At 35.8% G+C, this 13,561-nt stretch overlaps 1 protein-coding gene across 1 annotated transcript in view; it reads right to left on the minus strand.

Annotated features, from left to right (window-relative positions):
• HOOK3 (hook microtubule-tethering protein 3) overlaps positions 1-13,561 on the minus strand; it is a 144,797-nt gene that overhangs the window by 17,561 nt on the left and 113,675 nt on the right. Inside the window, exons 16-17 of the mRNA XM_006859913.1 lie at positions 10,066-10,153; positions 3,955-3,989 (exon numbers count right to left, since the gene is read on the minus strand). Coding sequence (XP_006859975.1) covers positions 3,955-3,989; positions 10,066-10,153 — 123 coding nt within the window. The remainder of the gene's footprint in view (positions 1-3,954; positions 3,990-10,065; positions 10,154-13,561) is intronic.

The following is a 13,561-nucleotide window of genomic DNA, read 5'->3' on the forward strand; positions in this document are numbered from 1 at the left end:
AAAAAAAAAAAAAAAAATCAGACAAACCTTACAAAAAGTATTAAACAGTTTGTTGAAAAGAGAATCAGATAATAACCTGAGATTAACATACACAACAATATCACTCAGAACTCAACCCAAATATAGAAGTAGTCAAAGTAAAATACAGCGACAAGACTGAAACTAGGGAACCTAAGATTCCAGTTTGCAGCAACAACAGAAAAACCACAAAGCAAAGAGAGGGAATAATATAGTTACAGAACTTGCAAACAAAGAGGAAATCAACTAGATTTCAAGAAAAAAATCAAATAAAGCAAACTTAACTATAACTGTAAAACTAGACTAAGACTTACTTCTAACTGTAGTCCAACCCACACCCCTAACACTAATCCTAGTTCAAATCTTAACCTTAACATTAAAGGAAGTCCTAGAGCTAGCCATAGTCCTAACCCCAACTCCTTACTCCTAAACCCCTCCAATAGGGAAAAAAAAAAAAAAAAAAAAGATACAAAATAGCAGATTAAGCAAGTAGCAAAAGAACAGAGATGGAGAAGACAGAAGACAGAAGTCACAAGATGATCATGGAACCTAGTAACAGAAGTAGAAAAGAAAAAATGATCTTCTGCAAGAGGGGACAGAGACAGCCTTCCCCTCGAGCCAGTGCTCTGAATTCGAATTTCTAGTCTTCTAAACTGTGAGAAGATAAATTTCTATTCAATGAACTAACCTACTTGTATTTCTGTTATATAGAGCAGCACTAGATATATGAAGTCCTGAATTGTGTTTAAATTATTCTCATGATTTTCTTAACAGTTTTATGCCTTTGTGGGAGTTCCAGGGTAGTGCAAAATGTTAAACACTCCACTACTCACTGGAAGGTTGGTGGTTCGAACACAGTCAAAGGTGTCTGGAAAGACAGACTTGACAAACTGCTTGTGAAAGGTCATAGCACTGAAAACCCCATGGAGCAGATCTACTTGCACACATGGCACTGTCGTGAGTTGGAATCTACTTATGGCAAGTAACAACAACATGTCTTTATGCTTACCCATTGCTTAATTTTGCCCAATTTTTAACTTTCTGTATTAGGACTTATATTGAATGTACTGTTGTGTGACCTGTGTCTCTAACTTAACATTATGCTTTTGAGACTAATCTATGTTGATGCGTTAATTCTAGTTTACATACTTTTACTGCTATATGGTGTTCTAATGTTTGAATATACCCCATTTTATCATTTTACTAGAGTCCTGGTGTGGTGCTAAAGGATCAGCACTGGACTGTTAACTGCCAAGGGTGGCATTTCAAACCTACCAGCTGCTCCTTTGAAACCCTACACAGGGTTGATAGGAGTTGGAACTGACTCTATGGCACTTAACAACAATAACATTTTACTATTGATGGACATTTGTATTGCTTCCATTTTTCATGATTACAAACAACTCTGTTTTGTACTACATGTCTCCTGGGACACATGGGTAACAGTATCTCTAGGAATCTAGTGCATATACACATACACACATATAACCACATACAGGGGAGTGGAGACGCTGAGTCACAGAATATGTGTAAATATAAAATGGTGTATACCCTTAACAGCTGGATTCCTGGTGTGGCACTGTAGGATAAGCACTGGATCGTAAGATCAGTTTGAACTGCAAGATCTGTGGTTCAAACCCACCAGTTGCTTCTTGGAAACCCTATATAGAGTTGCTATGAATCAGAACTATGCGGCACTAAACAACAACTGCTAACAGTAATGGATGAGAGTTACTGTTGCTCCACATCTTTTGTGGCGCTGTGGGCTAATGCGTCAGACTGCAAAGTCATTTTTAACTGTAAGGTGGCTGGTTGAAGCTCACCAGCTAGCTACTCCTTAGAAACCCTATACAGGGTTGCTATGGGTTGGGATCAACTCGACAGCACTTAACAACAACAATAAATACTTAAATTTTTATCACTTTGATAAGAATAAAAGTAGTTTTAAATTAGCACATAATTAAAATATTTTGTAATGTCTATGAGACCTATTGTGGGTTGAACCGTGCCCTTTAAAAACATATACTGAAATCCTAAAAAGATACATTGAAATCCTAACCCACTGTACCTGTGCATATGATCTTGTTTGGAAATAGGGTCTTTAAAACTATAATTAGGACAAAATCAGAGTCAATTAAGGTGGGCCCTAAATTCAAGGCCTGTTGTCTTTGTCCAGGAGCCATGTGAAGACATAAAGGCACTATGAGAGAATGCCATGCTAAGACAGAGACAGATTGGAGTGATACAGCACCAGCAGGAGTTAGCGACTGATACAACAGATTCTCCCTCAGAGCCTACAAAAGAACTGAACCTTGCTTACACCTTGGTTTTGGAATTCCAGCCTCCAGAACTGTGAGAAAATAAATTACAGTTGTTTTAAGCCACTGAATTTCTGGTGATTTGTTACAGCAGCTCTAGGAGATGAATACAAACCCCTATTCACTAATAAATGATTTATGATCATTTTAATCATATAAATAAATATACCCACTCCTCACTTACTGACATGGTTAGCTTCCAAAGACTGGGTTGTATTAAAACATTGGCATTATGTGAAAATGCAGAATGATTTCACAGAAGTACATAACTGCCAAATTCCATTATTACCCAAGTGCCAAACCATTGAGAATCCTAACCTTAACCATCAAATCCAGTGCTACTCATGCCTTGTACCTTGGCATGTTACTGCCAGATGTGCTTTGTTAATGTGCGAAACAGTCAGAAAGTAGAATTTTTACTATTGTGATAATGGTAACATGTCAGATAACAAGATAGTAAGTGAGGAGCAGGTGTCACTGAATACAGAACAATAGAGTGCTTTTATGAAACAACATGTATTCTACTTTTTTTATGGTATAAAGGAATGGCAAATGAAAAAACGAACAGAATTAAATACCAAATTTTCATTTTAGATAACCCCACAAAGATTGGGAGGTAACATTTTCTATTTTTCTAGTACATTACAAATCTGGCCATTGTTAGGTAGTGCCAACAAACCTCAGTTGCTAGGAGTATTCACTTCACTCACATTAAAAAAAAAAAAAAAGATAGCATGAGGCAAACTGCTAAACTACAGACTTTGATTTCAATCATGGTAAGATGACTGGTTTAGCAGAGTGTAACATGTAAGTACTCCAACAGGCTAGCAATTTATGGCTATCCATATTCAATGTGTAGGAGAAAAAATTATGAAAGATTTTTAACAATGACAACCTTACGCAAAGATGAAGATCTCTTCTTGATGAGAAAACAAATGTAGTCTTTTAAAATTTATTTAATCATTTAAATTAAGAAGCCCTGTTCAGAAATTTCTGTTAATTCAAAGAAATGTTTGAATCTACTACTAACAAGCTTTATAATACTTTTAAATTTTTATCTAAAAATGAATGTTCCGCCTGGCCAAATTCCAGAGCAGGCTCGGCAAACAGCTTGTAAGCCAAATCCAGCCTACTGCTTATTTTAGTGAGTAAAATTTTATTGAAACACAGTTATACCTATTAGTTACATAATATTTATGGCTGCTTTCAAGCCTTTCAGTGATTGTGACTGAGCTCACAGCTTGTACAGTCAAAATAATTATATATAATTTGGCTTTTTACAGAAAAAGTTGTCTGACCTCTCATCTAGAATGATCTAAACTTCTCATTACTATTATAAATGGTATCCAGGAGATATAAAACTGTTGAGTACCATTTGAGAAAAGACTCCTAAAGTGGTCATTGTTTGGATCTGAGGACCTTGGATAAATCCTTTAGAAAACAATTAAGTGCAATTTGATTATTTTTAGAAACCTCAAATAGATTTTCCTGAAATACGCCTGATTAATTTTTATAAATTCAAGTGTCACCCATGCCATTGCTGCAATACTACTTAACATAAAGGATTTATGTCCTATCAGATAATTTAAGTACAAGCCACAATATCTTTTATACTTACAGATGTTCTTCAAGCTTCTTTTTTAGGAGAATTGACTGAAAATGGAAAATGGAAAACTTTAGTCACATTATAACTAACAAATTAATTATTTTAAAAGTAAAGAGTATAGTAATACTTAACTCCATACTCTCAGCAATTTCTCTTGTCAAAGAACTCCAAACACACAACATAATTTAATTATTTTTGATAATGGAGAGAGTAGCCCATCAGTGATAACAATCAGTACAAAATACTCTGGACATCTGAATTGTCTATTTGTAGTTAGGGAAATGAGTTTAAAAAGCTATTTGGGTACAGATCTAATGTTCTTGGACATAACAGGCAGGTAAGACTCTAATAATAGAATTTTTCCCTAAGACCTTTTTCATCTATTATGCTGACTTCCTTTATCTAGGATAAAGTCCATAAATATGTACCAACTTAACCAGTCATTTATGAACATGCATGTTGTTAAGTGCTGTCAAGTCCATTCCGACCCATAGCGACCCTGCACAGAGTTTCCGAAGCTGTACATCTTTATGGGAGCAGAACGCCTATCTGTCTCCCACGGAACCACTGATAGTTTCTAACTGCTGAACTTGAGATTAGCAGCCCAATTTGTTACCATTATGCTACCAGAGCTACGTTGCAAATAATTTTTGTGATGAATGACTCAAATTGCAGTATGCTGGGGAATACAATTTTAGATGACTATTATTTCTGCCAAAGGAGAAATTATTTTCAAAAAGCAAAACAGAATTACCTGAAAAATAAAGAATAAAAGGCTTTCTGTATAGGTTTCATTAGGTTTCATACTTAAACACCTGCAGCTCTGGTGGTGCACTGTGTTAAATGCTTGGCTGCTAACTGAAAGATTGGCAGTTTAAACCCACCTGATGCTTTGTGGGCGAGATCTGGAGATTTGCTCCCATAAAGATTACCACCTAGGAAACCCTGTGGAGCAGTTCTATTGTCACATGAAGTTGCTATGAGTCAGAATCAACTCCACAGCAAATAACAGTGTATAATTCACTACTAATAAATTCTATGCATAAAAACATTTAATTTTGAGACAAATAGTTATATAACTAATTCAATCAAAACCCAATTAACATGGGCTTATAAAACAAACTTTTCAATCAACCGAAAGTAGTGATGAGGGAGGAAAACCCTCACACTAAGTTTTTTTGATTTTTAGTTCTTATTCAATAATGACTACCATAACTATTTATTAAATCCATTCTAACAGAGGTCTGTCTGGCTTATTTCAAATTTACTTCTTGGGTCAGATGTTAACAACTGCAATGACTTCTATCTTCTGTTTTCCTTCTACACATTGAATGTGGATAGCCATAACTGTATCTTCTATCTATCACGGCTTCCCACAAATAGAAATTTTAATAAAAATACAAATTTTTAATTTTTGCTTGTTCCTTCTTTATTATGAAGGGTAAAACCCCAAAAACTGTATCTTTGATTTTGTATTTATATTGTGGTTAGTCTAGAAGCCCTGGTGGTGCAGTGGGTTATGTGCTGGACTGTTAACCACAAGACTGGTGGTTTGAACTTACTGGTGGCTCTGCTGGAGAAAGGTAAGGCAGGCTGCTTCAGTTAAGATCTGGAAACCCTATGGAGTACTTCTACTCTGTCCTACAGGGTCATTATGAGTCAGAAATGACTTAATGGCAGTGGGTTTATTTTTGGTTTTGTAATTAGGTCATTACTATATTAGAAAATAACTAATGAGTGGTCAATATGACAGGCACTGCACTAAAGCATTTCGTATATACTTTCTCTAGTAGTATTACTCAATGTGACCACTGTTACAGTAAAGGAAGGTTAGGCTAGGAAGACATTTGGTAGTTTTCAAGTGGCAGATACAACAAGTAAAATTCAACTCTATTGGACCCCAAGGTCCATGCAAAATCTTCACTTACATGCTTTGTACACTGCAGTGCCTCTCCAATTGAAGACCACTACTATCCAAATTTGTGGCATGAGAAGGCCAGATACTATGGTAGGAAATGAGTGTCAAAATTTTTTCTAAAAATGAACTAACTGTAATAATGGGGTAGAGCAAAAGTGAGATGTGGTAAAAGACTAAGAACAGGCTTCTCTTTGGCTTGATTATCATTTAAAAATTTTTGATATCCTTTAAGTATCCTAACAGTAAAGTTCACAAGTCTAAATGGCAAGTAATGTTGTAATATTCCTTTTGCAAAAAGTCACCTTAATTTAAAATCTCAATACTATCACCTATGATGGCAGAGAATGTATAAATCAAAACATTGAACAAAAGGGTGCTCAATATATAGAAATGAACAGGAAGCCATACTTACAATAGCCTTGAGTGGAAACCATGCCAAAAGACAGAGAGGACATATTAGTATGAAGCAAACACAGCAGCCAATAGAAGGAACGATTTAGTAATTCAACAGAAGTAAAATATATGCTCCCTTCCTTCCCCCCCAGAAATGTACATTTTTCTTTCTTCTGTGATCTCCTCATCCTGTCTTGTCCTCTGGAGTTTTATATACTGTGGCTAGCTCAAATTACCCATGTGATTGGATATAACAATGCCTTTCTGCTTCCATGCTAAAAACAAATGACATAAAAATAATAGTAATAAGGTGCAAACCATCCTACTCTAAAGGCTTAAGGTCACAGGAAAGGACTGTGGCTTTTGATAACAGAAATAGGCAGAGATTCTGTCGTCCTTCTTCAGAGGGGCCAATTCCATTTGGCAAGTTGTCCTATGTATCATACATTCTTGAGATGCAACGCTGTCAGTTAGTGAAAGAGAAAAGTAACAAAAAAGCATCAAAAATCTGCAAGGGGAAAGAACCGCATATCCTGTTCCATATTATTTATTTCTCAAAACCATATGGAAGCAGAGCTTCAGAATAAGGAAAAGCTTTCTATTGGAATCTTGTCTATATATATAAAAAAGCTCAGAAATAATTCCCATTCCGTACAGAGCAGGACAAAGGTGTCCTGGTGGTGCAATGGTTAAGTGCTAAGGTGCTGACCAGAACGTTGGCAGTTTGAACCCACCAGCCCCTCTGCAGAAGAAAAAAGTGGCAGTCTGCTTCCATAAAGGTAACAGCCTTCCAAGTTCTGCTCTGTCCAGTAGGGTTAATATGAGTTGGAAATGACTTGAGAACAAAGAGTTTGGTTTTGTTACTAAGCGCGATGTCTCTCTGACATCTGGCCATCCATATAAATTGACTAATTTATGCAAATAGGATGGCACCTGACTTTTGAAATATGTCTTCTGAAAGTAATGACCTAAAATAGGTTTGATATCACAAAGATACCCCATCAGGTTATGGCAAATTTACTTTTTATGAAATAAATTCCTTTATTTATACTTTAATATAAGTAAAAGAATCAAGTACTGTGGTTATCAGTTCAACACTAAGGTTCCAGCAATACTGATGTGTCTCGGTTTTCACTTCTTATATACTATACCCTCTTGCCCTCTATATCAAAAGCAAATTAATGAAAAATTTACATAATATTTTAGAGACTGAAACTAATTTTACATTTATATCAGTTTAAAGGACTTGGTGATTTCACTGAATTAAGGAACGTTACCCTCTGTGATTCATCTCTGAGGTACTGTTACCGGTGTTGTTACTGTTCTTCTGTGCCATCAAGTCAGTTCCGACTCACAGCGACCCTGAATAAAGTTTCCAAGGAGCAGCTGGTAGGTTTAAACCACTGACCTTGTGGTTAGTTGTCCAGTACTTATTTTACAGCATTTGATCAAATTTTAATACACTAATGGTAGTTCTGTTTCATCTTTTTAAATTCAGAATTTTGCATAAAACTTTATCTAAAGTAAATCATGACATTTTAAACCAGTTCCATTTTAATAAAGGAATAAAACCAAAAACTCACTGTTACCAAGTTGATTCCAACCCATAGCTATAGGACAAAGTAGAACTGGGTTTCCGAGATTGTACATCTTTATGGAAATAGGTAGCCTCATTTTTCTCCCACAGAAACGCTGGTGGGTTTGAATCACTGACCTTTTAGAGTCCAACACTTAACCCACTATGCTACTAGGGTTCCTTTTAATAACAGAATGTTATTAAGTTGATTCTGACTCATAGCAACTCTTTATAGGATTTCTGAGGTTGTGAATCTTTGTAGGAGCAGAAAGTCTCATCTTTCTCCTGTGGAGCAGCTGGTGAGCTCTAACTGCCAATCTTGTAGCTTGCAGTCCAGTGCTTATTCTATAGAGTCACCATGCTCTCTATAGGGGAATAATATAGCTTAAATATTAAGAACACTTTTAGAAATATAACTTCTCAATTTGGAAATCTAAGGATTATTAATTAATTAACACATTAATTAAGGGATAAACTAACATCACTTAACTTAGAAAGAAGAACATGCTGCCAGTGTAAACTAGATGCATGTTTAAGAAACTGACAAAATCAGTTCACGGATAAGCATATGCTTAAGTTTTATGTAATGTGAGAGGTTTTTTAAAAGTTCATGTAAAAAATTCCATTTTCCACACACTTTCTGAAGCACAAAGTGATATACTTATTTAACTTCCCTTCTTTGATTCCTTTTGTTTTTATACCCTGTTATGCTAATAAGTGGGGCAAAGATGGGGCTGTGTGCTCCGGTAAAGATTCAGAGCTTCAGAAACCTTCAGGAGCTATTTTCTTCTGTCCTATAGGGTCACTGTAACTGGAATCCACTCATGGGCAGTTGGTTTGTGTTTTTCTACTAATAAAGCTGACTGAACTGATCTATTTATATATATAATCTGAAGCAGATTCTCCACATGATTTATACTTTTAAGGTTAGAGGTTACAGCAGATTACACTAGCTGACAATAGGAAAAACAAATCAGCTGGCTTAAACAGAGATGGGACATGAAAATGTAAGGTTTTTTTTTTCTTCTTCTTCTTTATACTATTTTTGAACATTTTATAAGTCTCAGCTCTATAGTATATTGCTTATTAAATGTAAAAAAAATTACATTTGCAAAAATATGAGTGGTTTACACTTTCATTAAAATTTAATTGGCTACTATGTGCTGAGACATCCTGATGGTACAGTGGTTAAGCACTGGATTACTATTCAAAAGACGAAAGGTGAAAATCCACCAACTGCTCTGTGGGAAAAAGATGTGGTCAATTGCATCTCTAAAGAGACTGGATTTGGAAACCATATGGGGCAGTTCTACTCTTGTCTAGGGTCACTATGAGCTAGAATCAACTCAACACAACTGCTTTTTGGGCTTACTGTGTTCTAGGTGGTGTGCATGCAGAAATGAAGGAAGACAACGCCTAAAGTTAAGGAATTTACTATATTCTAGTGTATGTGCCAACCAAATGGGCAGGGTTATGACCAAAATAAACAGAGTGTTAAGGAAATCTAAACAAAGGTCAGGGAACTTATATTTAAGTGAGGGATAATAGAGGGAACCAAAAATTTAGAGAGAGTAGAATTCAAGATTACATTTTTTTTAAAGTATCAATTTTACATGAAAAACTTATACTTAAAAATGTTTCTATTATGATCCCTGGAATGGTCAGCTATTCAAGATCAGAAAGTTCAAAAGGTTGGGATGGAGGGTAGAATTGAAACAAGAATCACAAGGAGGAAGTAGGATAACTGATGTTACAAGGAGGGGATTGTAATCTATTGAAGTGAAACAAAGTGCATGATTTGGTGAATGTACAACTGATTATCTGTTCTGTAAACCTTTACTCGATTAATAAAAAAAAGTTTAAAAAAAAATGTTGTTTCTACTGGTATTTTCTTGGGAGGGAATTACTATGAGGAAATCCTTAAGACTTCATCTTTGGATACTCATATTTAAAACAAAAAGTTGAGTATATTTAACACAGAAAAAAACCACAATTAATTCCTTAGCTAATAGCTAGAAATGAGACTCTAATTTCTAGCAGAGTGAATCTGGAAAAGAATAAAGTATTGTTTGGGACTTTTGATAAGAATGTTATTAAGAGGAAAACACTGTGTTTTCCGTAAGCAATATAATTATAAATTATTTTGATAGAGACGAGCAAATGAAGAATAAAAGTTAGAGCATTTTTCAGCATTGTAACATTGCCGGGAAATGGTTAGGTGCATGTTAAAACTTACATCTTCTGCTTTTGAGCCTTGATCCTGTAAAGATTTTTGCAATTCTTCAACTTGTGACTGTACTTCCAGAAGTCTTTGATTCACCAGCCTAGAAATTAAATGTGCATTAATTTTTCAAATACTGAATGATTTATGTTTTATTACTATTTTTTCCTTGTACAGGTTAGAGAAATGGTATAATTAGCAGAATAAGGCCCAGGTTAAAGTACTAGTAGCTTTTCTGATTATTATTTGGATTGTCTGAAATTTCTAATGGTGATTTCTAATGTAGTTTTAAGAGAAACATTTTTCATATGAATATACATAGGCATATCGATTCACCTGAAACTCATATCAATATATGCTTATGAAGACTATGTGTCAGGCAGTACACTAGCACTGATAACAAGGTCCCTGCACTCAAAGGCTCTTTCAGTCTAGTGACGAGGAAATAGTGTAAAAAAAAAAAAAAATACAGTGAGATACATGCTTCAACATAGTGCATGTTGTTGTTTGTTGTTAAGTGCTGTTGAGTCTGTTCTGACTCATAGCGACCCTGTATAGGGTTTCCTAGGAGCAAATGATGAGTTTGAACCACTGACCTTGCGGTTCACACAGACCTTATGGTCTGGTACTTTATGCTGTCAAGTCAGTTTCACCTCATAGCGACCCACTATAGGGCTTCTGAGGAGCAGCTGGTGGGTTTCAACTACCAACCTTGTGGATCAAAGATCAGTGCTAATTCTACAGTACCACACCAGAGTGAGACAAAAGTAATGATGGCTGCCTGAAGAAGAACTGTACAAAAGTGTATTTGTTGTTGTTAAGTGCCGTTAAGTCAGTTCCAACTCATAGCCACCCTGTATAGGGTTTCCGAGGAGCAGCTGGTAAGCTTGAACTGCCGACCTTGAGGTTCAAACCAACCTTGTGGTCCAGCACATTAACCCACAGTGCCACACCAGGACTCCAATGATAAATGACATACCTAATGTGGTTTAAGGAGTCCTGGTGTGGCACTGTGGGCTAATGCATCAGACTGAAAAGCCGTTTGAACTACAAGGTCGGTGGTTCAAGCTCACCAGCTGCTCCTTGGAAACCCTATACAGGGTCACTAGGGGTCAGAACTGACTCTATGGCACATAACAACAACAACAATGTGGTTAAGGGTGAGAAGAGAATTCAAGACAGAGTTCAACTTATCCAAAGTGCACAGAAAAATGAGAGGGTGCAGTGAGTTAGAAATGGTATGGCTGCAGAACAAATTATGAAAAGAATGGCAGGAAAAGATACTGGATGAGAAAAGGAACAGAAAAAAACAAAAAACAAAAAAAAACAACCCTTGTGTAAAATGCAAATCTGGGCAACACTAGAATAATCTGGCTAAACTTTAATAATGCCAATTTGAAAACTTTATCCTCACAAATTCTCTCTAGGTTATTATGAAACAGCATTCAGTGGGCCAATTTGATTCCTTAGGTCTGAATCATATTGAAGGAAGGCCCCAAAGAGGAAAACAAAACCAGACAGCATTTTCTAAAGATTGCCATCAGTTTTAGAATGGAACACGTTTTATTACAAAGGTCAAAAGGAGGCAGGAAGACCAGGCAGGAGGGTATCACAATCATTAGCCCTAAATAGGACTGAAAGGGAAACAAAAGAAGGAGTGTTTTGAGAAAAGCCAAAGAAACAGAAGGAAACAAAAATAATACTTAAGAATTTGGTTTGAGTTACCAAGAACCATTGATTGAAAAAAGGAATACAGGAGAAACAGGTGGAGGGAGGAATATAAAGAATCTGATTTTATATTTGCTGAAAATGAAGTACCTAGAAATCTCTGTCAAGCATCTAGATATCTGAATCTGGAACACAGAGAAGTCTGAGTTGAACATACAGATTTGGGATCCACTGGGTGTTAATTCAAACCATAAATACATATGATAATTTTGTAGCAAGAATGTGAACCTTATTGCAAAAGACATACAAAGATGTCACATAGCATATCACCAACTAAGGGGTAGAAAGAGGAAACACACATTGAAGAATAATCAAGAGAAGATCATCAAAACTACAACAGCAATGAACAACAAAACAGCCTGAGGAAAGAGGAATTGATCAGTAATACTGAATATAGAACAGAGATGAGGAAAGAAAAATCTTCAATGCTGTACTGTGGGATAGTCATAGAAGAAATCAGACTTCCCCAAATTAAGGAAAAAAACAGAACAGTGTCAGAATGTGAAATCATAAACCTTCTAGGTGCCACAGTTTATTGGACAGTAAAAATTTATTCAAATCTATAATAATAGCAATGGATGTTTCTCACATCAAGTAACAGGAAGAGTGACTTTTTAATGTTGTTGTTGTTAAGGACTGTTAAGTGGGTTCCAACTCATTTGGAAACATACAGGGTTTCCAAATATTTGTGGGAGCAGAAATCTTCATCTTTTTCCCATAGAGTGGCTGTTGGGCTCAAACCATTGATCCTGTGATCCAGAGTCCAGTGATTATCCTACAGAACTACCACACTCCCTAACTTTTTAATAGTAAAGAAATAAGTTATCTGAAAATCCATAATCAATATGGAAACACAAGGACATAAATATAAGTATCAAGGGTTGAATTATGTTCCTCCCAAATATGTCTCAACTTGGCTAGGTCATGATTCTCAGTAGTTTAATAATTATGTAATGATGTAATTCGGCAGTATTATAATGATGTAATAATCACTCACGAGGTGAAACTAATACTATCAGCCAATCAGTTGTGAATATTATAAAACACACTCATTCTATACCAAGACTCAAGCCTCGGAGGGATTTGAAAACAATTCAAATAAAAAGCAAATGAGGAATACAAAAAACCTATGTGAAGATGGCTATAAAAGTATTACATATCATTGATCAATGGAACAGAATTGATTTATCCAGAAATTAACCCATCCTCATACAGCCAACTGATTTTTGACAAAGTGCCTAAATATATCATATGGGGAGGTGATAGTTTCTTCAACAGATGGTGCTGGCAGAACTGGAAAGCGATATGCAAAAGACTGAAACAAGACCTTTATCTCATGCCTTATACAAAAACCAACTCAGCATGGATTAAAGACCTAAATGTAAGTCCCAGAATTATGAAGGCCATCAATGAAAACATAGAGACAAATGTGAGGGCTCTAATTCAGGAAATACACAGACTACCAAACATTTTGAAAACTACACAAACAAAAGTAGACAAAATAAATGAGTGGGACATACTAAAAATTAAAAACTTACGTGCATCAAAAAAAGACTTCACCAACAGAGTAAAAGGGAACCCGCAGGATGGGAAAAAATCTTTTGCAATGACACAACAGACAAGGGACACATTTCTAAAATATATAGGAAACTACAACACCTCTACAAGAAAAAGACATATAACCCAATTAAAAAAATGGGCACAGGACATGAACAGACACCTCACCAAGGAGGAGATCCGGGCAGCCAACAAACATGAAGAAATGTTCACGAGAACTAGCCAT

The sequence above is a fragment of the Chrysochloris asiatica genome, unplaced genomic scaffold, assembly GCF_000296735.1.
Source record: "Chrysochloris asiatica unplaced genomic scaffold, ChrAsi1.0 scaffold00035, whole genome shotgun sequence".
Classification (NCBI taxonomy): Eukaryota; Metazoa; Chordata; class Mammalia; order Afrosoricida; family Chrysochloridae; genus Chrysochloris; species Chrysochloris asiatica.